This window comes from Mesocricetus auratus, unplaced genomic scaffold, assembly GCF_017639785.1.
Source record: "Mesocricetus auratus isolate SY011 unplaced genomic scaffold, BCM_Maur_2.0 Super-Scaffold_100676, whole genome shotgun sequence".
In the NCBI taxonomy this organism is placed as follows: domain Eukaryota; kingdom Metazoa; phylum Chordata; class Mammalia; order Rodentia; family Cricetidae; genus Mesocricetus; species Mesocricetus auratus.
Window position 1 is genome coordinate 7871542 of NW_024429266.1, and position 25375 is coordinate 7896916.

Genomic DNA, 25375 nt, shown 5'->3' on the forward strand with positions numbered 1-25375 from the left:
ATCGTGGGGAAATCAAAGAAGGAACTTTAGCAGCTGGTCAGAGAGAATGGAGGACTCCATACATGCCTAGTACTCAGCTCACTTTCCCCAGTCACATAATGTCTGGGACCCAAGCACACTGAGTGGTGACACCCACAATGATCTTCCAACTCCAACTAACAGGATCAAGACAATATCTCATTGGGACCCTCTTCTCAGATGATCCTGAATTATATCAAGTTGTCAATCCAAACGAACCACCATGCCCACCTCTGTGTATGACGTAATACCTTACAACCATTGGGTAAATCTTTGGGGGAATATATGAACATACCTCTATACTCTACCAACCCCAAAGCTAAGGATGTCATCAGAGCTTATTTGCAGCCTCAACAGATTTCCCCTATTGCTGTAACCTGACCATCTGAAGTTTCTTCCCATCTGTTTGAAAAGTGTGTTGATTGGAGACATTCTTAGCTTGAATAATTGCTGCCTCATTTGAACATGGAAGTTGAGGCAACCTGGATTGGTGTTCTTGGGTCAAGAGTAAATTGTCCCCTTTAAGGAGACAATTGTGTTTCTTGGGCTGATGACATCCACTATTTGTGCTCTAACTGGTAGGGTCTCCTCCTTTGATAATACAATAATAACAAAATACAAAACAATAGAATCCCCAGATCCCACTTTCCTTGTCACTAGGTATGTTGCAAGTTCACGATATCCCTATGTGCATGCAAGCAGGTGTCCAGAAGTCTGCTGGAGGGCTACAGAGGTTTGGACTGAGGCAGTGGTGAGATAATGGGGAAAAGTTGTTAGTTTCAGATTTAGTCACTATTTCATCTGTGCCTCATCTACTGGCTCTTCCCTGGGCCTTGAACTTGGCTGCTGCTTATCATCAACTACTGGCTTCTACTGGTTATACATCTACCCCAGCTGCCGAAACTTCCTCTTCTTACTACTTAGAAAGAGTAATTCCTGTCCCTGAATTATTTTTATTAAGTCTGGCCTTGGACTTCTGTGATTTGAAGGGCCTTGTTTGCCTTTCCTTCCTAAGTGAAACCTGAGCTCATACGCCCTTTAGACTTCTTCCCCCGCTGTGTAGTTTCTTAAAATGAAGTCTAAACAGCACCTATCACTCAACTAATCTCTACTCAAAAGAAATACTCTAGGATAAATGGATATGCTTACAGGAGAGGATACGGTGGAAATGCCCCACCCGGAGCATATGCTGAAGTCAACAGAATCATCTCATGGTTACCACATGGAAAAATCAACAATTGTTAGAGTAGATTTATGAAGTTATTTAGCAGCTTTCTGCCCAGCCTCATTATGCCCACCCTCACATGGCACAAGGCCCTTTCCATTAGTAGAAGCAGGAACAAAAGGTCAGAGCTTCCCTGCAAGCTCCAGCCACTAATTAGAGAGACCCTTTGGAAGAGAATGTAATTGGGCCATTACCGAATCCTTCTGCAGAAAGAAAAATGTATGATTTCACTCTTGTTGGTTTTCCTGTGAGTGATGCACAGACCATTAATAGATGTTCAAAGAGTAATATGGGTATTACCGATGGGTTTTCTTAATATGAACTTCCATTACTGGAGATTCAGTTAATATTCCTCATATTAAAAAGAATCTTCTTGGCAAATAGCTGTTTAGGATGGCCTCCGAATTAAAAGTCAACCTAAGTAGCTAGTAATAGCTTTTGGACTGTTGCCATTGTTTGAATATACTTTTGTTCCTTCTAGAATTGAATCCCCATAGTGAGGCATTAGAGGATAAAAATGTAATAAATGCTACTTAGAGGTTGAGCCTTTGGGAGGAGATCAGAGTGGAGACCCTGTGATTGAACCCTGGTGCCTTCCCAAAAAGGAGATGGGGCTAACCATATAGTTTGGTGGTAAAGCTTATAGTTAGCATGCCTGGAATTCTGTAATCAGTTCCGAACACAATAAATGAAATGCAGAAGGGAGAGAAGAGACCAAAATGCACGTGTGTTCTGTCTCCCAGCTGCCGTGAGAGAAATCCCTGTACTACCTTGGGATCCTGCCAGCCCGCAGTCCACCACAGGGTGATGCATGGCCCTTACCTAAGACAGAGCTCTAAGACAAAAGTACACTTCTTTCTCGTATATGCTAGCCTACAGTATTGAGTGATTAGCAAAGGAAAATAACTAATGCTCAAGAAATACTGACACTGAGACGAAAATGTTGTCAGTAGGGACACTAAGATTTCTTTAAAGCTAACAGTGTTCTGGCAAATCCCCTCCCCCAACACACACACACACACACACACACACACACACAGAGAGAGAGAGAGAGAGAGAGAGAGAGAGAGACAGAGATAGAGATAGAGACAAACAGAGACAGAGAGAGAGAAATAAAAACACCAGAGGTTCAGAGTTGCAAATATGAGGCAGTTTATTTTACCATTTTTGGGCTGGAGAGATGGCTCAGCAGTTAAAGGCTAGGCTCACAACCAAAAATACAATTTTTCAAAGTTGGGTGCCAGTCCAGAATGGCAGGTGAGTTGTTGAGTGAGAGGATCTCAGTTTACTGCCCTGAAGTCAGGTCCCTTCCTTCCTCTCCTCATTGGCAGAGTAATCAAAGGACAGACTGACACGCACATCAGTTTTCTCTTTCCTGCTGCCACTGACATTTTCCTTAACAAGACCCTGTGTGGGTTTGCATCTGTGTTTTACAGCTGTTGTTAAAACCTGTTATGATTTTGAATAAGAATGACCTCCATAGGATCATGTGTTTGAATGTCTGGTTCTTAGCTGATGAACTATTTAAGAAGGATTAGGAGGTGTGGTCTTGTGGGAGGAGGTGTGGCACTAGATTGAGTTTTGAGGCTTCAAAAACCAACACCAGACCTAGTCTGTCTCTGTCTCTTTCTCCCCCCCCCCCCCGGGGCTCCCCCTGTATTGTCTGTCTGTCTGTCTCTCTCCCGGGTTCTCTCTCTCCTGGGTCTCTCTCTCTCTCTCTCTCTCTCTCTCTCTCTCTCTCTCTCTCTCTCTCTCTCTCTCTCTCTCTCTCTCTCTCTCTCTCTCTCTCTCCCATGTTGTCTGTCTGTCTCTCTCCCCCATGTTGTCTATCTGTATCTGTCTCTCTGTTTCCACCTTGTGGGTCAGATGTAAGCTCTCTGCCACTGCTCCAGCTCCATGTCAGTCTGCTGCCACCATGCTACCTGCCATGATGACCATGGACTAACATTCTGAAGCTGTAAGGAAGCCCCCAGTTAAATGTCTTCCTTTGTAAGTTGCCTTGGTCATGGTATCACAGCAATAGAAAAGTAACTACCACCCATGTGACCTTGACAGCCTGAAGGTCACTAGGCCAGCTTGGGTTTCAGATCCAGGTGGGTTTCTTTGGCTGGACTTTGGTTTCAAGGCCAGGATGACCCTATTCCCCCACAGTACCTAGCTCAGCCTAACACTGGGTCAGTAAGATGTCTACCCCTGGCCTTGAATCTCTGGGAACTAGAGCATGGTGCTGTGACCACGGATGAACTCTTCTGATACCAGGATGAAGTGGCAGAATGGAGTCCAGCTGCAAGTGGGGAGATCAGAACCTGGTCTGAGAGCAGGTAATGGTGGGATTGAAGCAGGGAGTGGTGGGACGGAGGTCCATATAGGCAAACGGATAGATAGACAGGCAGTTAGGTAAGCTGTGTCAACAACAGGGGAAGGGGACTGAGCTGGGCTGACGCTCCTGGGACAGACCGGAGTTCTCTGCCTACTGTGTTTTTGTACTTAGTTGTAGCTGCTTCACTTGTGTGGTTATGAGCATCACATGTACAAAAAACAAACATTCTCTCACTAGGAATCCTCAGTGCCTGAAACAGTACCTGGAATCTTCTCGGGGCTCAATTAAGTACCTTCTGGTTAAATGCACAAAAAGAATGGCGGCCTTAGGGAAGTTCCCCTGTGCTCTCATCACCGGAAAAAAAGTCCCTGTCTGTTTTGGAAGACGAGGCCTTCCCGTCTCTGAAGACTTAAAGAAAATGGCTGAGCTCTGGGAGGCTTCTTTTGGCTGTGGGACACTCTGGGGACACAAGGGAAGGAAGTCACGGCTCCTCATACACAGCTGGTGACGTACTTCCCATCAGCTGCAATGGAGGTCAGAGAGCCTGGCAGGATTCACTAACTCATTTTCCTCTTTTGCTAGCTTGACTTCAGAAATATCGGTGAAATCTTGTCATCACTGATGAATGCTGTCTACGAAACTATTAACTTTCCTAGCAGAGTGGGCATTAATGGGCACGTTTTATGCAAGGTGTAATGTGTCTCCTTGATGCACGGCAGTGCCCAGATCACTAATGCAGGCTTGGAGATCAGGAATTTAAGAATAATTTGTTCACGTGAAATAAAACCTGTTCCCCTTGCCAGTTTCCATTTACTCTACACCAGCGAGGTGGTAGAGGGGGTAGTCTGTCCTTTCCCTGTGTCCAGGGATGGTTTTGAAATGGCTGAAGGCACTTTGGGGGCTTGGGCTGGTTAAGAACTGAAAAGGAAGCCTTGAGTGGGTCTCAATCACATCGCAAGCAGGAATGGCATCCAAGCAGAGAGTAATGAAAGGGCTGGAGAGATGGCTCAATCGTTAACAGCAGGCATTGCTCCTGCAAAGAACCTGACTTCAGTTCCCAGCACCTATGCTGGGCAGCTCATAGCTTCCTGTTAACTCCAAAGATCCGACAACATCTTCTGGTCTCTGTGGGTATTGTACTCATGTGTACACATGCACACAATTAAAAATTAAACAACTCTTAAAAACTAAACAAAAGCAACAAAAAGAGACTAATGGCGACGGGAACTATCCCTTTGTACAGAGTTTCAAAGGATTTAGAAACTTGTGTCTTGAAAAGAGAAGTTCGGGGATGTGGCTTGGTGGGTAGAGCGCCTGCCTAGCGTGTACTAAGCCCTGGGTTCCATCCCTAGCACTGTATAAACTAGGTATGGTGTCACAGGCCTGCGATCTCACCTCTTGAGAGAGAGGCGGAGGAGAATCAGGAATTCAAGAGGCTCCTACGTTCAAGACCATCTCTGTCTATTAGAAAGCTTGAGGTCAGTCTGGGTTACATGAGACCCTGTTTCAGAAAGAAAACAATGAAGTTAGAGGGCTCAGAAGGAGACTTACAGAAACAGGAATCTGAAGCACAGACTTTAGAAACAGCTCAATTTTTCTATAAAAAAAGAAATCACCTGGCTCATGAAAGTGAGTTCTGTTGGGCCCCCAGCCCCCACGGGGTCTCTGTGAGTTGCTTGTCAGCCAATAATCACAGGTACATCCTGTTTTCTAGTCCTGACTTCCAGCCCCAGCCTTGCCTCACTGGCATCAACCTCTAATTATGAAAACATGAATTCTTAAACACCTGGGGCTTTTCCACTGTGCTGTAAGTCTGTATATAAGGCTGCTCACTCCTTGCAATAACACACCACACACACACACACACACACACACACACACACACACACACACACACACACACACACAGAGGATCCCTTAGCACAAACGTCCAGACATCTTGTCTTTCATTTAAATCTCTAGGCTTTTGCCCAAAACATTAGACTTGCTCGTGACTCAGGTCTAGTTAAGCCTTCATGGATCCCAAAACCTTACGGGATTCACCCTATTACTTGCTCACTTTTCTGTTGCTGTGATACAATACCATGACCAAGGGCAAAGAGTATATTTTGGCTTAGGTTCCAGAGGGAGAATCCGTAACGGCAGGGGAAGCATGCTTAGGGCTTGATAACTGCTACAAACTTGTTTATCCCAGGGTTCAGAGGACGCCAGCTGGCTCTGGGACACGGCATTTTCTTCAGTTTTACTGAAACTAGATTTTCTTCATACAATATATATTCTGATTACAGTTTTCTTCCCCCATATCCCCCCCACTTCCCCTCCTACCCTAACCCACAGTCTTTCTTTCTCTCATTATAAAACAAGCATCTAAAAATAGTAAGAGAAAATGAAAACAAGCAAACTGGAATAGGACGAAACAAACAAATGGGAGAAAAATAGCTAAAGAAAAAGCACAAGAAACACATGTAGATGAAGAGACACACACGTTCACACACACAGAAATCTCATGAAATCTCAAAATTAGAAACCAGAATATATAAAGGACATCCAACATTTGAAAAAAAAGCTCCAAAAACTTCTGTCAAGTTGGTTTCATATTAGTCATCTTCTAATAGGGTCCCAGTGACAGTGGATTTCTACTTGAGTCTTTTTTACTTGCTATGGATCATTGCAAGAGAAAAAATTGTTTTCTAATTTCTGAATTTCAGTGCTACCTGAAATTTTCATTGCTTATTTTTATTTCATGCTAAGTGTTAAAATGTTGCAATGTAAGTAAGCTATGCAGTTCAGTGTCCAAGCTGACTATGGTGCAGAAGGCTTAAGTCTAAGTAGATTTGTTGCCTATGTGATTTTGAACAATTACTTCTTTTCAGCCTTGGTTTTGTCATCTCTGAAATAGCAATAGCAACTAGTTTATTAGTTTTTATATTTTTGTTGCTGTTTCCCCTGCTTTGGGGGGTGAAGGGGAGAAAGAATATGAAGTTGGGTTGGTAGTGAGGTGGGTAGGATATTGGAGGAGTTAGGGGAGGAGAGACAATATGATTAAAATATATTGTATGGAAAAGATGAAAGTAAGTATTTTAAAAAGAACAAGTGCTGAATACGAGACAGCAGAAAGCAGCCTCAGGGACCGCATATTATGCTGCTGTAGAGGTGAGATCACAGGAATTATCAATGACTCCTGAAGTCTTTTAAGTTGAACCAGAATTGTTCTTTTCAGAGGCTTAGGCTGGAATCTGATCGTGTCCTAAACTGTATTTACAATGCCATATTTCCTGTGCTGCTTTTGAAATGTCTCGTTTTTAGGATGTATATATTTATTTCCTGCCTAGACGCCAACCAAAATACATTAAAATGAAGATTCTTATTTTCTGTTGCTTTTCTCTTTTTTTTTTAAGACAAATTTTGGGTGCTAAAAATGATTAGATAAGGAAGGAAGACCTGGATGGAGTACTGGTAGCTATAGACAGGGCTGGGATGTATTTCAGGTGATAAGATCTTTTAATAGCACTGGCGAGTTTGGGGGTAGGGACTGGATTATGGTAGGGATCCCACAGCAACTCACAAAACAAAGAAATTCCTTGTATTTTAGAGTTTCCAAGAAAGGGTGGAGTTCGAGTTTAGTTGAATGAATTGCAGCAGATAGGATATCAGGCTTAATTTAGGAGGGTGACTCTGTTGTCGCCCCTGCCTTGGCTCCTACAAGGCTGTGGAGCAGTTTGTGGAAGGTGCCAGGTGCGTGGCTCATCCGCCCGCAGGCAGCAGGAAATCTCTACTCAGAAAACATCGAGCTTTGGAACACTTTTGGGAACATGCTGGGGCCGTTTAAAAAGAAAAAAAAAAGTCGTTAAAGTCGAGTTTGCTTTCTGATTCTGTAACTGAGCTGTTACTCAGTCACCGCTGGTCTCGAGACAGTGACCGGGATGGGGTTTCTAACTCGGAGCCAACCTTCTGCGCAGACACAGGAGCGGGCCGCCGCAGCCGCCCGGAACCGGGCCGGACGGACCGTACACAGAAGCCGACCACAGAGGCCGTCAGAGGGGCAGGGGTGAGACCTGGAACCGGCTTCCCCTTCGCCGGAGAACACCGGTGGATCAAGGCGTTTCGCCGCTCACACCCGAGGCTCCAACCCCGAAACTTCAGGCTGCGCAACCGCGTTCCGGAACTTTGTATCACCGGAACGAGAGGAGGAAGTTCCTTCGGTTGCAACCCGATCGAATTATCAGGAGGGTCCACTTCCGGCGGACCAAAAATATGGCCGCGGCCGTTCCGGACTCACGTGTAAGCGCGGGGAAAAAGCTAAAGCGTTCCCTGAAGAGGAAGAAAAAGATGAAACTGGTAGCCAAGGCCGGAATGTCGAGTCTGGAAGACGAGCTCAAACGCTCTTCCGACGGAGAAGGTAACGTGGTCGGGCGGGGCGTCGGCGGCTGACAAGGTCGGGCTGAGCTCCCCGAGGCCCCGGCTGCGATGCTTGCTTGGCGTTGGCGTCTGTGGGGAGGGCGAAGTTGGGTGAGGAGCCCTGCGGTTCAGAGACGCCCGGCTGTCGTGTCTAAGTCCATGTTTTCCACTCAGTCAGCTGTTGCTGCGAAGGACGAAAAACTGCCTGTGCCCGAGAGAGACAAACGGCAGCACAGCGAGAAAGGGAAGGGTCCCCGGGGTGAGCCAGGCTCCGAGAGCCGCGAGCGAAAACGGGCCACGAGAGGGAAGAAATGCGACTGCTGTGCAGTGGGGGAGTGGGGGCGTCTGGGAGAGACGAGAGAGTAGGTGGTGACGGAGAGAACCGAGAGTAACGTTTGGTAACAGTGTGAGAATGAAAGGTATTTGGGGAGGTTTCTCACCATGGTGTGTCCGCCCTCGCTGTTGCTTTTGGGCGTCCATCGTTCCTGTCACCAGCTTCTTAGTTGAGAAGGAAGTGACGGGTCAGCGTTTGCTTCCTGCGCCCCAGTTACTGCCTACGGGGTAGCAGCTGATAGCTCTCATTGTGTGTCTGAGCGTGTCAAGCCATTCAGGAAGGGCTTCACATCCCAGAGCAGCTTCCAGTATTTTTAACTTGGGTGGCGTGGCTTGTCTCACTTCATTACCTGCCGTCTCTGCTGTTTGATAATGACTATTTTCTCTTCATAATCGTTGCTCGGACGGGGGGCGTGCCCTCCATTCTGGAGTTCCTCTACCTTTTGCCTGGACTGCCTACAATACAGCTCAGAGGCTTGCGAGCCCATCTGAGCTTTCACTGGCTTGAGTCTCTGACGCAGTGGAGATTTCTCCTTATGTTTCTCAAGCGTCACGGTGCTCCTTGTCGGGCTCGCTTTGTGGCTTACTGCCCTGCTTTCCTTAGGTTTGCTTCTCTTATTTTTAAGTGGCAAGCATATGTGTTGGGTGGGTGGAGGGGGGCGTGTATGTGAATGTGAGCGCAGGTGCCCGTAGATGCTAGATCCCCTGGAGTGCAAGTTACACGTGGTTGTGTTAGCAGTCTAGTGTGGGCGCTGAGAAAGGGACCCTGTTCCTCGGGAAGAACGTGAGCTTAACTACTGAGCATTTCCCACCCCCTACCCTGCTCTTTGTAAACCACCGCTTTTCAAATCTTCTCAAGTGTGTTTGCTGTTGGAAAGTTCCATAAGTATACAGACAGTTGACCCTAAAACAACACCTATCCCTCCAGGCTTCTTTCACAGGTAAGGGATGTAGTGTAAGCAAAAAGGGATGAGTGAACTTGGAATTCAGGTCCAAGAAGTAAACTGTCATAAGCTATTGCATGGTAATGAAAAGTCTCAGCCTTCGCCAGAGGTGTTAAGAGAAGCAAGCTGCAGCCGGGCGTTGGTGGCACACGCCTTTAATCCCAGCACTGGGGAGGCAGAGGCAGGCGGATCTCTGTGAGTTCAAAGCCAGCCTGGTCTACCGAGCGAGTTCTAGGACAGCCTCCAAAACAATACATCGAAACCCTGTCTCAAAAAAACAAACAAACAAACAAACAAAAAAAAACAAAAAAAAGAAAAGCAAGCTGCATGGCAGGATTTGGAGCCTCTGGTTCTGGTGTTGTTTTTACTCCTTGTACTTGTGTGTGCTCACACGCAGAGGTCTGGGGACAGTTTGCAGGAGTGTGGCAGCAGGCGTCATTACCTCAGAGCCGTTCCACCTGGTTGTGATAGTGTTTTGCATTTAGTGTTGTAAGCATTGCTGTGTCTTGAGCTTGGAGTATGTATTTTAGCAGGCTACCCTTTACCACATGTGTAGCTGGTAAAGGTTTCTCCTTCCTCTGCTCTGTCCCTCCCTGTGTTAATTGTCGCCTTCGCTGCACAGAGGCTTTGTGACTTCTGTTGTTCCAATTTCTCAGTTCTTCCCGTTGCTTCCCGAGCTGTTGGAGTCTTACTTGGAAAGTCATTGCCTGAGCGTTATCTTGAGGTCTGAAACCTCTTTTGATGTAACTGTTTTACACGTTTTTCTTAGAAAACCAGACAGTCACCAAGGGTAAAAATAACTGTAGTTGTATGTGTTGTAAACTTGAATGATGGTAAGTGGTTCAGGTTAACTTTTGGTAAGTTGTAATACTTTTGAGTAATATTTAAATTATGGTTGTAACGAAACGGAACATGCTCACGAGCCAGAGAGACATATGGGATAGAAGTCTATGTCTTTTGGGAGAAGGTGGGGAAGGATAAATCCAGTGCCTTGGACTTGCTAGGCAGATGCTCTAAGGGGAGCTGTACCTCAGCTTGCTCTTGCTACTTGGTATTTGTGTGTTGCTCGATCTTATTTCATTGCCATTTTTAAATTTTTATACTGAATATTATCATTTTCATTAGCAGCAAATGCTGGACTCAAACCCCCTGAGTCTGAGCTTCTTAAACAAAACAAAACAGGGATTTCTTTTTCTTTTTCTTTGTGTCTGCTACTTATGAGTTTCCTTGCCACTGTAAAGGCCTCCAGCTGCTGGAAACAAAACAAAACAAAACAAAAACATCACTTTTCCAAATTCTTCTGGAATTCTTTCCATTGGTAGGGTGTGTATAAAATAATGCTGTAAACTTTTCCCAGGTTGGTGAATGTGTTGTATTACTCTGGCAGGTGGTGAGTTGCAGTGGCTTGCTCATGGGAAGACTTCTCTGCCTCACAGTGTGGCTCATTGCTGCTGCTGTGCAGGTTCATTAGAGTGAACACTAGATGTCAGTGTTGTAGTTTTGACGTTTTCTAAGAGCTGGTAGGGCCTTTTTTGCTTCTAATGTCCCAGATGGTGTTGGTTCTTAAACTTTTAGTGATTGTATCTCTTTACATCATGTTAAAGCTTACTAAAAAACTAGTTTTGTGTGTGTGTGTGTGTGTGTGTGTGTGTGTGTGTGTGTGTGTGAGAGAGAGAGAAAGAGAGAGAAGGAGGGAGGGAGCTGTGTCATTTGTATCTTAAATGCTGCTGACTCCGAGGACTAAAGCATATACGTTAATATATTTTTAACTAGCTGCATTGTTTGGATGTTAATATACAAAGTCCTCAATGATGCTTCTGGGGAGTTTGTGTGGCCCTTGGCTCCTTTTGCTGCATTGATTACATTAACCTGTGTGTAGGCTTTGCTGGCAGATCGTTCTCTTCCCTAACCAAGAGATCCAAGGAAATGCTCCAAAGTTCAGCTGATCAATGTGGCAGTTGAAATTTTCATGTTGCAGTGTTTGGGATTCGGATTTTTGGATTTAGGGATACCCGACCTATATTCAAAATTAGTACTTGAAGGGTGTGTATTAAAATCTGTCCCTGGGTAAATAACTAATTAGCTGTTTGAGCTCTGATACTGGGGCTTTTACATGGTGGAATTCTGCAGCACACCTAGGAACTTAGCTCAGAGGTTGGTGAGTCCATTGTTACTCAGCACTGCAGGTCAGCTTCTTGAGTGTATCATTCGGTTTTTGTTTTCTTCCTCCCAAAATGTCAGAAATGACCAGATCAAAATTTTATTGCTGTATCCACCATTTTAAAAATCAGACTGCTTATTTGTATTTTTGTGGACACAAGTTCAGAATACTGACATGTGGTGCAAAGTTCTTAGGAAATGGCACTCTGGCACCAAAATGCCTTTCTTACCCAGTTAATACTGTATTCTCATTCTCTCTGTCTCTTTCCCTCCCTCCCCCTCCCTCCCTCCCTCCCTTCCTCCCTCCTCCCTCCCTCCCTCCCTCCCTCCCTCCCTCCCTCCCTCCCTCCCTCCCTCCCTCCCTCTCTCTCTCCTCTCCTCCCTCCCTCTCTCTCTCTCTCTCTCTCTCTCGTCTGGAACTCAGAGATCCACCTGAGTCTGTCTCCTGAGTGCTGGGATTAAAGACATGCTCCACCGCTGGTGGGCAAATAATTCAGTACTTAAAACTAATCTTTGTTAGTCTCTTTGGTAAGTTTAGAAGTCAACTGAGGTCTGTGTCTTAAAAGCTCTCTGCATTGGACCTCCCCATCTCCCACCGTCCCCCAGAGACGGGAAGTGGAGCACTTGTTGGATTTATCTCTGCAGCCTGGGTTTCAAAGCCACTCTGACTTCCCTGTCAGTGTTGTGGGCTGCTGTCTGGTGCTGTTAGCAACATGGGGAATCCTGGCGCTCCTATGTGTGCTGCAGACACTGGCTCCGGAGCATCTGGCAGGGCACTAAGATTTAATTTGTGTTTACTCTCTGGTTTAGGAGGAAGTTGTGAATCAGAAATGGATCAGTTGTCGGAGGATGGTGCAGTAGAAGCCGACAGTGAGGACAATGTTGATTCCTGTGAGGAAGAAAAGGAAGATGCGGAGCCAAGTGCTGGGACTAATTCTGGCTGGGCAGACGCCATGGCTAAAATCCTTAACAAAAAGACTCCTAGCAGTAAACCCACCATCCTCACCAAAAACAAGGAGCTGGAGAAGGAGAAGGAGAAGCTAAAGCAGGAGAGGCTGGAGAAAAGGAAGCAGGTCTGTCTGTCCGCCTGTCTGTGCCGGCCTTGGCGTTTGTGCCAGCAGCGTTCGGCTTTAAGGGCTTCTTGTGTGGGGTTAGCGTTAGCAGGGCTAAGTCAGGGACACAGTCTTGTGCTGATCACTGAGCAAACACAGCAGTACTGAAGTGCATGAGTTCAGAAATGGTCTTCTGCTGACAGACTGAACTCTTGCTCAGGCCAGTCACTGCTGGTAGAAGTCAGTCCAACTTCGATTAGAGACCTAAATCTGCATGTAAGTTGGTTGTTGTATAGTATAAAAGGAGCTATGTGAGGTTTTCATGTCCTCTGTACTGTATCAGTGTGTTAATAACATTTGGTTATAAAAGTAAGTAATTTCTAATGAAAGAAAAGTAACTCCATGTTTGTACTGACAGTATAAAAGTACAAACTTGCAAGGAGTCGTTTCTGTGAACGAAAGAGGCTTGAATCAGCGTGTTTTGCTTTTTATGTCTGGCATGTCTTCATTCCTCCTTTGATTATTCCACTTAGGAGTTGGGAGAGTTGGCCTTTTCTGGTGTTGCTCTCTGGAAGCACGGGTTGCCCTTACTGGTAATTCTTTTTGTGCGTTAAGATAAATGTTGTCTCTATACAGGGAGTTTCTCTGTTGAAGTTTGAATATTTGTTTATTAACTGGCAAAGGTTAGAACCAGTTTTAAAAGTGACAGAATCTATAGTTACCTACAGTCTCCAAGTTCCAGGGAGGGCAAGAAGGTGAAGCCAAGGGCAAGAAGGTGAAGCCAAGGGCAAGTGGGTGGTAGGCCACTCTGAGTGCTGGAGACACGCTGTGTACAGAGCATGTGGGAGCACACTTGCTGATAGCAGATATGGAGAGACCGACCATCTCTAGAAGTCAGGTAGCAATGCCATGTAACTTGTTAAGGTTTTGTTTCTCACTTTGTGTGATAATGAGTCTGCTGACTTGGAAATGCACTGACCGGAGGAAGAATGCCTTTTCTAAAGAGCCATGCTAGTCTGTGTTGTCAGATCTGGAGTGCTAGCTGTGTTCTGTTGTTGTTGCTTTTTTTGTTGTTGTTGTTTTCCTGGAACTTACTCTGGAGGTCAGGCTGGCCTTAAATTCACAGAGATCTGCCTACCCCTGCCTTCTGAGTGCTGGAATCAAAGGTTTGCATTACCACCACCCAGCCTTAGCCATGTTCTTACCACAGAAGCAGAGAAGGGTAGAGAAAAGTCAGCATTTTCCACCGTTCTTGTTGTAGATACTTACTGGCATCTAAGCAAATAGTTCATCCGGTCAGTATATGTCAGCTTGGGAAGCAGACCTGGACAGTTAGTTAAACCAGGCTCTGGGACTAGCATGTTGTTCAGAGGCCATTTTACACCAGCCCGAGTGTTTTCTGTGGGGCTTCTTCCTACAGCTCCCCTTAAGTGTTTGCACAGTGGTGGGAGATCAGTTCATTTGAGTTTGGGACTCAAGTGTGATGAGAACATTGTTAGATACCATGAGAGGAAAAATGGGTTTAAATGACTTTATACAAAGAAAAATAGACAATAGGTGAGTATCTACGTATGATGTGGTTCTGTTCAGAACTGGTGCAGAATTGCTTCTGAGAGTTGGTGAGTCCACCCTGAAGGTATCATGCAGCTCAGCTTGTCCTTACTGGAGTGGGCAGTGTGGTCTTGTGCATCCCACAGATGGTGGGCTGCGCCAGTCGGGGATGGCTGCCTCCCCTGCCTTGCACTGCCTGGCTGTGTGTGCTGGCAGTTCTCCAGAGCATGGTGCCAGAGGACTCCTCAGAGACTCTGCCTCTCACATGCATGCTGAGTGCTAACCACAGGCTGTGGGAGCCCAGCCCTAAAACTATGACTTTACAAACAGCCCCCATGACACACAGAACTGGCTGATTTATTACCTTTATCCTTTCACAGAGTGTCATGTCAGAGTTTGCTACACTTTGAAAAATGCCTAATATTCTTTCACATAATCGTATTTATAACACAGCTTGATAAAAAGCGGGAGTGGGAGATGATGTGCAGAGTGAAGCCAGATGTTGTCAAAGACAAAGAGACAGAGAGGAACCTTCAGAGGATTGCAACGAGGTAAGCCAGTGCTTCTGCCTTCAGAACATGTGCGGGAGAGCAAAAGCTGTGATAGTGAGCTCCGTGGTCAGTGGGTTCCTAAGCTCTGCCTTCTCAGAGCCGAGAGACACACCAAAGTTAACCAGAGACCTTATAGGTGTCATGAGGCAGAACTGTGGTGTGCTGAGTGTGTGTTTGGTCTGAATCTGCCCATTTTACACTTGTGGGGATTGAGTAGTCAGACCCCTGACTGTGCTTGTCTAAATGCACGGTGTGGGTTTGTTCTCTTAGATTGTAATTATCTTTTCCTTTTTCCTCTAATCTTCCCTCCCCCCAAACACACACACATGAGCACCAAACATTGTCACCTTCCATATCTAGAGCTGAATAGGATATGGTGTCTTCTGTATGATCACTCGTCATCTGTTGAAGTGAGTCTTTTGAGAATGGATGTGTTCTGTGTACAGTGACAACCGTGGGAGTTGGGGAATTGGGAAAGACTTCACAGGAGGCAACATTAAATTGGTGCTTAAAAAACACAGCAGTTATATATTTAGTGGAGTGATACTTAGCTTCAGTTGACGGCTGCTCTGGTCACGTTCTGATCTGTGTGGGAGTTAGACAGTGAGATGCCAGGGAGAGTCTGCACATGCTACTAGATCTCTGTCTCCTCTGTCTGTTATTCCTCGCCTGTGAGGACCCCCGGGGATTGAGACACTGCTAGCTTTGGTTTGAAAAACAAAAAAGAAAATGCAAAAAACTCAAGTTTTCAATAGCTCCTTAACCATTATTACTTTGAAATAACTATATGAAAACTTAGCTTACTAACGTATCGAGAGGACCATTTGCTCATGGATTCAGCATGCTTTATAGTAAAGTAGGCTTACTACCTGATTTGACTAAGAGCGATGGTGCCCATTATATCCCTGCACTGTCGACTAAGCAGACCACAGAGAGTCAGTTCCGCTCAGTGTTTGCTTTCCAGAATAAATTAAGCATATTTGTCACTTGAGAGTGCTCGCCTTTTTTCTAGACTGTGGTGGTAAGTCAGTATTCTACTGTGCTGTCTGTTTTACATTGCTCTGATGTTTTACACTCTAGGGGTGTGGTTCAACTATTCAATGCTGTTCAGAAACACCAAAGGAATATTGGTGAAAAAGTTAAGGAAGCAGGAGGCTCCATCAGGAAGCAAGCTAAGTTGATGTCAACTGTTTCCAAGAAGGATTTCATCAGTGTTCTTCGAGGAATGGATGGTACCAATGAGAACAGTTCTGCTGGGAAGAACTCCAAAGCCAGACAGGTAAGAAAGACTGTGCATGGTGGGAATCACACATGAGACACTTGGTTCAAACGTGACAGACAGGTTGTTTGTTTATTTTAGATGGACTTATGGAAAGACTACTGTTGAAGTGAAAAGATGTAAGCACAGTGTCCCTAACTCCCAAATAGAAATTTTGAGTGAAGCATTGAAGGTCAGATTTGGTGGTGGTTTGCTACCTAGTACTTCCTTTACTAACAGGGCGAGGAGCCCTTTGCACAATTTCAGCAAGCTTATATGTGTTCATTGCTTATAAAATTAGAAAACATCAGTTGGGAAAATGTATGAGGATGTTAGGAATTGTGACTGTCATGAGCCCTGTGCTCAAGAGTATCGGAACCCAGCCTGAGTTTAAAGCTGATGTGAAGTAGACTCTGTAGAGAGCAGTGCTTGTCAGTTTGCTGGTGTTCTATACACTGTGTAGCGGTGTGCCAGAGTGTGGGAGGACTCCTGCAGATACCGCATCCTGTGTCAGACTGTGTAGTGGATGCATTTTAAATACCTCTCACTTCTAGTGCTCTTAGGCCAGGCTGCAAAGGTATGTCAGCTGCTGGACATTTTCCCCCTCCTGTGATATTTTTGACTCATGGTTGTTGGAACCCTCAGGCAAATAGGACCAACCCAACCTCATTTCTTTCTTTTTTGTTTTCTTCTCCATAGAAGTTGGCATGTAAGGTGTTTTCTGATGGGTCATGAGGGATTTTGAGGGCACAGGTTGGGGTCAGATTGTAAATCTCATTCTCTGGGGATTTAGATTTGAGTTCTTAGAGTCTGATTTCACCAGGTATGTACTCTGGCCAGATTAGATTGTTTTTAAGAAAAACAAAGGGAGTAGTGGTGGAAAGGTAGTTTCAGTAAAGGCCAGTTTTAGTGGCCAGCTTATGGGAGGCCACTGCCAGAATCAGCAAGAGGGAGGACTCAGGCAGACACCAGGAGAAGCTGAACGGAGGTTTGTGGAATGGAAGGAGTGGGTATTATTGGTGTCCAAAACAGATTGCAGAGGCAGATTGGAGGTTGGAATCAACTTACCTTGAGTCTGACATGGTGAGCAGGATTTAAATAACTGGTTCCTAGTAGGGAACTGATTTCCTTGACCATAGGCGTATGTGACCAAGCACGTTGTGTAGGGTGCCGCGCGAGGAGGCAGTGAGTGTGTGTTTACAAAGTTGGACTTGTGGATCTATGACTTTTTCCATACCAGATATGTACCTTCTGGAAGGATTTGTTTTCTCACAGATGTTAAAATAGTAAAGGTTTTCTTAAGATTTTGTGAAGATAGGAGATAGGTCAGTTTATTTTACTTATCCTTTAAAAATGTGATTATTTTTCTTTCTCCAAAAGCCAGATAAGCTCTGATTAGGTTTTATGGGATTTAGTTCTTTTCCTGAAGCCAGCACTTCATGTGCCGTATTTCAAATCTAAGTTTCAAAGGAGACTGTTGGTTGCTATTAAGAAAGCATTGCCCTGTGACTTTGCCCTTAGTTACAGACTTTCTGCAAGATTTCATTCATCAGAAACTAACACTATATTAGAGGGAGTAATGATAGCTGGCTGCATTCCACAGGACAGAAATTTCCAGATCAGTGCAGGACGACTAATTTTGGTGCACATTCTTACAGAAAGCAGTCATTTGCTGAGTCGTTAGGGGTGTTTATTTCTATTATATAGAAATGTTTGTGGTGTGAAGTCTTTAAATGGTGAGCAGAGATGGGGACAGGGAAGAAACAGGCTTCCTTGGTGTCTTAGAGCCCAGCCCCTGTGGGGTTAGATCCTCTTAAAGTTGTGTGCTACTCTGGTGCTTAGGCCTGTGGAATCCTTGCCCTGAGTAGAAAGCCTAGAAGGAAGGTCACAAAGGTCTCCAATGACCTCAGCAATTTTCAGGACATTTCCAGTTGATCTGGAGGAATAGAAGCCTGGGAACGGATAGCAATAGGTACTGTCCTTAGATTGCCCCTCGCAGGGCTGTGGACAGGGCCTTACTCCCCCTTAAGATCTTCAAATGGAATGTGTGGAATGACTACTTTGTAAATAATTCAGCTTAATGTTTGTTTATTAAAATGACTAAACATTTGAGTTTAGACAAAGCAAGATTCTAAGCAGAGCCCTCTGTATTACTATGGATGAGAACAGTTCAAAGTCAGCTTCTCATTGTAGTCACTTAAACAAAACACTGTAGTCACGGTGTAGGATACTATCTGACATGAATAGCAGTTATAAGTGGAGTGAATTATGTTTAGGATGGGAATATGATCTAAGTGTAGAGTAAACTAGTCATTGTGAACCTATCGTAAAGATTCTATCTTTAACTTGAAATTAACAATACCCTGGCTGAGGTTGAGCCTTGTCTTGTTCTGTGAAGTCTGCACCCATGTTGGTGCCTGTAGCACATACTTTAAAATTTGGAGAGTATTTTCTTGTTTCTTGCAAAAAGTAATCATTTTGAGCACCAGACAGTTAAGAGTCTTTCTGGGGATGTTAGATACTGTGTGTAGTGAGACGATCACAGATTCTGGAATCTGATGAGATTCAGAAGTTGCATTCTGTGTAAGGAATAACAGCCTGCATCCTGGAGGTGAGAGTCATAGCCCAGATTGCACAGCAAGATGTCTGTGCACCCAGGTGCTGTAAGAGATCATGGCTGTTGCTTTGCTTTGTCAGTGAGTAGGTCTCTATCCTTTGTGCATACTGTATTCTAGAAAATAACAGACAAAAGGAACTCTGCATTCTGCAGCCAGCTCTAAGGGAGCTGTTGTAACTGCTTATCTGGCTATTATAAATTCAAAAGGTTCCTAAAGTAATTCAGTAAAAATTAGACTTACATGTTGAGTCTTTAACACGTAATTCTTACAAAATGATAATTTGTCCGCTTTGTCTTGCTGTTGTCTCCAACTACTGCTTAGAAACCCTCCTTAACAAGAAACAAGAAAATTGATTGTTTTTATTTTATATTTTTGGTTTTTTTTAAGACAAGGTTTTTCTATATAATAGCCCTGACAGTCCTGGATCTCACTTTGTAGACCAGACTGGCCTTGAACTCACAGAGATCTGCCTGCCTCTGCCTCCTGAGTGCTGGGAGTAAAGGCATGTGTGTGGAGACTGCTATATTGTTATCAGGGTCTTGCTCTAAGACTGTGTCCAGATCTCATTAGAAGTTGGTACATGAACAACTTGGGAGTCTGGTGGGTGCATGTTGACACGGTACCTCAGTAAGAGTAGTGGGACTGGGAGTGTTGCTGTGTGCTCGGAGGTGTGCGGGGCTTTCTCGCTGTTGCTGTTGGAAGTAGACTTCTTAGAATTGAAAAGCCCAAGTCAGAACAGTCAGGACACCTAGGCCAGCTCACCCTGCTCATATTCAGTGGAGTGTAGACTCAGATGCAGCTTGGCTCTGTCCCCGCTGCAGTCACTATGCGGGCAGCTGTTGGTGCCACTGCCCACACAGACCTGATCCAAGTCATGGGACCAGATATAGACTGGAAAGAGGGACAGACAGCTGCAGCCTGGATTTTTCCTATGCTGCTCATCCCCTGCCTTTGATGTAGAAGATAATAAAACACCTGTAGAAAATTCTTTGTAAATTTACCTGTTAAGATTGGCCTTTCAGTTGTTTTTGCAAGAAATTAGGATTTTCTAGAAAGCAATTGTATTTTTTTATTTAAGTATTGTGCACTGAATGCAAAATGTAGATTACTTCTTACACAGTTGTTTATGAAAACCACATAGGAAGAAAATCTAACTGATAGTGGTGTGAGCAAGCCTGCTTCTCTTAGCAGCTCTCTCAGTCATTAACCCTTCTTTGCTTTGTTCCTGTTTTGCCTGCCCATCTTTCTTCTCATTTAAACGCTGGTTGCTGATAATTGAAGGCTGTAGCTATGTGCACACCAAAGATTATCTTTAAAAAATAGGGCTTTGAGATATAATTCACATACCATAAAATTAGGAAGATTCTTTTATAACCTTGAGTACCAAAATCCAGTCAAGGTTAACATATTATATCTGAGTTTTTTCTTCTCACTCATTCTAGACCAGTAAAACAACTGAAAAAACAAAAACACCACTGACTTTTTAAAAGAAACAGGTGGTGGTTTTGAAGAATTAACAATGGATACATGGGTTTCATTTGTTTGGGTTTGTTTATTATTGTGCCTTTTAAGTTGTAAGCTTTGACTTTTGTCCCTCTTTTCAAATGTCACAGATGTGGGGCTCATGAACCATTTAACATTTTCCGTCAGCTACCTTCACATTTTGATGGTTAACTTTACAAATGTGGCCATAGGAATGACCTATGTGGCCCTTTAGGCATGACCATAGTTTTTTGTTGTAGAATAGAATATTTTGTGACAAGGTATCTAGCTCAAAACTTTGCTTTCATTGTCTTACCCCCTAAAATCACATTCTTCTAGGAGCTCTGATAGGAGCAATCTATGTGTTTCTGTCTTTTGTTGAGTTTAATGTGTAGATGGGTTATATTCATGTTCTTTATTTGGACTCAGCACTGGAAAAGAGTCCTTTCACACAGGTTTTCTCATTCAGACTTTTAACAAACTTGTCACCTTAGACATTGGATCAGCTAATTCTCCTGTGGATTCACAGTCTGCTGTCAGTTATATATTCTGGATTTTTCTTTTATGTTGTTTAACTATAAAATAGAAATGTGCTTCATGATTTCAAGTGATTAATGGGCACAGAATGTGAGGTGTTTCAGCCCCCTGGTTTGCTGTGAGGATACGTAGGGCACACTTGAGGTGCTTTGTTTGGGTTTGGTATGTTGGTGAACCTCAACTTACCATAATTTTAAAAGACTATGAATGGTGAGAAATATCAGTATTGTATAAATATTATATAAGACTCAGTCTTGTGGAACTAGCTACATGAACAGTGATTTGGGATAGACACATCCAAACAGTTGACTTGAGTAAGGACTCAATGTGGTGAGGAGGGCAGAAAAGGAAGTCACAGCAGTTGTGGATTCAAGCACGGATCAGCAGAACTGTGCTTCAGGGGTGATAGCTGTGGAAAAGGAGAATTCGATTTTTTGTTGTTGTTGTTGTTTGAGAACTCTGTACTTGAACTATAATTAAAGGTAACTTAATTTCAGTAATTGGAAATCTCTCTCTGAGTCTCTGTCTCTGTTTCTGTCTCTGTGTGTGTGTGTGTCTCCTCATTGGACTTATAAACCACTTGAATGTGAAAACTACACACATTTCTTTGCTTGCTTGTTTGGGGTGAACCTTTCCCTCGAAGCTCAGGCTAGCTTTGAATTTATGATCTTGCTGTTCCAGCTTCCCAGGTGTTAGGAGCACAGGCATGGGTCACTGTGCCCATCACAGCAATTTGGAAACTATACAGACAGTTAACAAAAATGAAACCCCAATGAACTTATCACCTGGATTGTTAATTCAAACATCGGTTAAAAGAAGACTTGGAAAGATGTGAAAGGGAAAACCCATCAGGACACTTAGGTGTCACTTGCTAAGGGTTCTTTGAGGACCAGGGAGAAGTGGCGCTGCGTTGGCATGCTGTCCTAGAGTCTCCGTCTGTAGTGTAGGGTCAGCAGAATCTCTTGTTCATTCATGAGGGTGTTTTCAGTTCTCCTGACCAGCGTGACAGTGGGATATCCTGCGCGATAAGAAGCCGTTAGTGTTCATGTCCACTTGTGAGCGTGAGCTGTTACATCTATCTAAATGTAAGAAATTCCCTGTGTATCCTTCATCTCACGGGGCGAATGGGAGATGAAGTAGGCTGAGTTACTTGGAGGAAGATAACTGTAGTTGAAAATAGTTTGCTAAACATTTTAAACAAAAAAAAGGTATTTAGATGCAACTAGCCAATACTAAAACTGCTTAGCTAAAATTAAAAATTCACTTTACTAGATAAATTGAAATTAACTTGTTGATGACTGCTAAATTTAGATGTGACCATTCTTTTAGGGTTTGACTTTTTCTTCAGAATGGAATGGAGGTTAAATTGTTTAATTATTTGCTGTTGAACTAATAATAGCTCCAGATCATCTTCCTCAGCACGCCTTAGCTGTCAGTGTGTGAACTTAAATGGAAACTGGTTAACACTTTAAGAGCTGTCTTCAGCTTTAAACTTTACACCAGTTGCTACTGAATGGTCTTGATTGAATATTTGTGTAAAAACAGGCCACTGAGGGGCACACTGTCTCTTTGCATCCTAGGCTTCTTACCTATGGGTGTGTGCACGGAGGCTAGCGGTGAGCATTGAACGCCATCCTCAGTAGCAGACAGTCTGTCTCTGTACTCGGAACCCAGCAGTTGGGTCCTTTTGTCTACATTACAGCACTAAGACCACAGGCCTCTGCTGCCATACCCCACTCTTCCATAGGCACTGGGGATCTGAACTCAGGTCCTCTTGCTTGCACAGCTCAGCATTGAGCCATCTGACTGACCCCTGCTTTTTCTTGAGCTATTTCTCTTTTTGTATGTGATCTTCTTACTTTTTACCTTCTCATCGTTTTCCCCTTATCATGTGATGTAGCTTCAAGCCAGCCCTTAGTTATCCTTGATGTTTCTACTTTAAAACCGAAGTGAATCTGAATTTAAGTTTTTGTTGCCTTTTCCTGTAGGCTAAACTTGCTGTATTTTGCTCCTTAAACATGAATTTTAGTTATTCAAATTATAGACTATGAAGTCTTTTTAAAATGTCATAATTTTGGAAACCCCAAGACTATCTGAGGTACCAGTCTATTTTTACTGACTCTCAACACTAATTACTTGAAATCGCCAAGTAATTTGTTTTTTCACTGCATTTTATAATTCTAAGTTATATTGTTGATAAATTAAAAAATAAAACTGAATTGAAACCGGGGCATGGTGGCTCATGCTTGTAATCCTATGCTTAGAAAGCTACGACAGGAGGATTGCTGGGAGCTGGGGGTCAGCTTGGACTACAGTGATCTTTTCCACTTTAACCTGGGTTACAGTGTGAGACCCTAGTTCAAATCCCTCCCTCCCTAATTGAAAGCGTTGAGTAGTTAAATTGGCTGTGATGGTTGGTTCCAGGAGCCACTCAGGAGCTGTCTCTTAAGGAGACCCACAAGAGAAGTGGGGGTTAGGGAGAACTTGGGGTGCGTCAGGACTCTGGTTTCAGAGGTCAGCAGGGAAGGGTCTGGCTGCACCCCAGGAGAGTCTGCCTCCTGTTGCAGTAAGACACGCATTGTACCATGGTGTTCTCCACGGCTCAGGGTACCTAGTTTTCTGGTTTCTGGTTAAATTGCAGCAAGATCTGATACTTAATACTAAGTCAGTTCCCCGGCTACCAAATCCATATGCTGCCTGGTCTCCGGGTTGTATGGTTCAAGTCATGTTTTAGTTTTTCATTCCACAAATCTAGAAGTGATGCGGTAGGACATTTTCCCCCCTTAGTATGTAACAGTGTCCTTTAAAAATAGAAGCTTTAGCAGAGTTAGGTAACTAGCTTATGAAACCTTGCTAGCATTTTGGTGCCTTTTTTTCTTTAAGAATGCTTACTACATATATACATGTATATATAACCCTCAAATGGGATAGATTTGTGCAGACTGGCTATCTCTGTGAGAATAGGATTTGGTTTTGTTGCCTCAGTGTTCCTGACACAGGTCAGTGAGGGACAATGGTTGGTAATAAACTTCAGGGAGATGTGTTGCATTACTTACTTAATGCCACAAGGTGGTGCTGTTGCATCGCAAAAGGAAGGCGTGTGTCCTTAGCTCCAGGAATTACAGCAGTGCGGTGACTGGTTGAAACAAATTGACTACATAGTTTGTTGCCTGCTTCAGTTTTTATAATCTTGGCCTGTTATTAGTCTCTGATTCCATGATTGTGTCAGGTACTGAGACAAGGACCTCCTAATAAATTATCATTGAAGGTTGATTGATGTCTAGATGTCTAAAAGTGTTACCAAGCTGTGTTTCTCCCAGCTCAAAATTATTTTACTTTCATGTTTCATCGGTGAAGTTGAAAGTTTTCACTTTATCTGTATTTGTATATATGTGAGCATAGTTTATAAGATCATTTGATGTTATCTTGATTTAATCTCATTTAAAACTACACATTGAAGTTTGTTTTGAAGTGTACAATTTTTAAACTTTTCCTTATGGCTAAACTGATTTGTGAATATGTTGGTTCTATAACTTTTCTCAGACCGAAGTGAAGTCAGAAGAGGGCCCCGGGTGGAAGATTCTGCGAGATGATTTCATGATGGGTGCCAGCATGAAGGACTGGGACAAGGACAGCGATGAGCCTGAGGGCAGCAGGGCGGGGTCGGCCAGCGACTGAGCGAGCACACGAGCCTCCCGCTCTCCTCCAAAGACAACGTCTGACTGTTGGGAGCCAGAGGCCATCTGGTAAATACCCGGACTTGCTGAGAACACCTGCTCCAGTGTGCTCCTTCATGTGCAAACTGTAGTAAAACTCTGTTTTTAACCCTTATGTAATTTCAAGTATTTTCCTAAAATATTTGTACAGAGAACTGCTTTCCTTTCTTGAGCAGTCAGATGTGATTTCTCTGGGATCCTCCCATGTGAGCACATACCGATCATGCAGCTTTGTTTCTAAAGCTTTGTTTCCATCCGTGATTAAAGTGAATTTGATACAAGATTTTTCCATGTTTGTACTCAGATCCATATAGCTGTTGTGGGGGTGGCTGATGGCATTTGTGTTGGTCAGCCGTAGAAAACCTACGTAGTAAAATTTCAAATTGGATGTTTGTGTTTGAATTTTAGAAACACTGATAAAGCTGTCTGATATGCATCCAAGATTTCCGTGGAACTCAGCTCAAGTGACAAAATTTGTGGGGGACTAGGTCCTGGATGTCGTGCACTCTCTTTGAGAAGGACTCATTTCTGTCTTTTCGTGAAGTGAGCCCTGCAGTCACCTGTGTCTGCTGTGTGCTGGACCTAGCCCTGCCCAGGGTGTGCTGGGCACAGGTGTTTATATTTTGAGATCAGTTCAAGGGCTGCAAATACTCTGTAAGTACAGGTGAATTTGCCCTGGCTGGAGTTTGCTATCATGCTGAAGAGGACGCACCCATGCTCCTTACTTGGAGCTCACGTGTTGTAGAAAATGATGTGGCTGGTGTTTTTATCATTTTACTCTAAATAACTGTGAACATGTTTTCCCTGGTAGTAATACAGGAATGCTAATGTGGATCCTACTTAACACAGACTAACACTTCAACATGGCATGGCGCACAGCTAATTTGGGAAAGATTGAACTACCTACAGACTTTTTTATTCTTCAGAATGAAAATTATACTTCATTGTGTTCTGTTGACTGTTTTGGGGCCATCCTAAATGTCTGCAGCTTTCCCTGAAGCTCACATTTTGATGATGAAAGTGGGTGGATGACTGCTGAGGAGGAACAGATTGTCCTGGCGTTGATTTGTGTTAGTTGACTTTAGTTTCAAAATGCAAGTACGGAAGAAACTGTTCACAGGTTTCTTCTTGCAGAGGGAACTTTATTTCATCATCAAATCCAGTTACCACTGAAGCAAAGTATCACTTTTGAGAAAGGCCATGACATCATTT

At 43.9% G+C, this 25375-nt stretch overlaps 1 protein-coding gene and 1 long non-coding RNA gene across 2 annotated transcripts; one reads left to right on the forward strand and one right to left on the reverse strand.

Annotated features, from left to right (window-relative positions):
* Positions 1-7045: 7045 nt before the first annotated feature.
* Positions 7046-8630, reverse strand: LOC121136858. The gene is made up of 2 exons (XR_005874021.1): positions 8402-8630; positions 7046-8145 (listed from the first exon to the last, which is right to left on the reverse strand). It is a non-coding gene; the product is annotated as an uncharacterized LOC121136858 (long non-coding RNA).
* Positions 7474-24446, forward strand: Rrp15 (ribosomal RNA processing 15 homolog). The gene is made up of 5 exons (XM_013122278.3): positions 7474-7962; positions 12209-12471; positions 14455-14552; positions 15633-15831; positions 23991-24446. Exons 1-5 carry the CDS (start codon positions 7818-7820, stop codon positions 24123-24125), a joined length of 840 nt encoding a protein of 279 aa, XP_012977732.1. The 5' UTR covers positions 7474-7817; the 3' UTR covers positions 24126-24446.
* Positions 24447-25375: the final 929 nt, after the last annotated feature.

Coding starts and splice junctions, on each gene's coding strand:
- Rrp15 (XM_013122278.3), top strand. CDS start 7,818: ATGGCCGCGGCCGTTCCGGACTCACGTGTAAGCGCGGGGAAAAAGCTA. Junction 7,963..12,208: donor ACGCTCTTCCGACGGAGAAG/GTAACGTGGTCG, acceptor TCTCTGGTTTAG/GAGGAAGTTGTGAATCAGAA. Junction 15,832..23,990: donor AGAACTCCAAAGCCAGACAG/GTAAGAAAGACT, acceptor AACTTTTCTCAG/ACCGAAGTGAAGTCAGAAGA.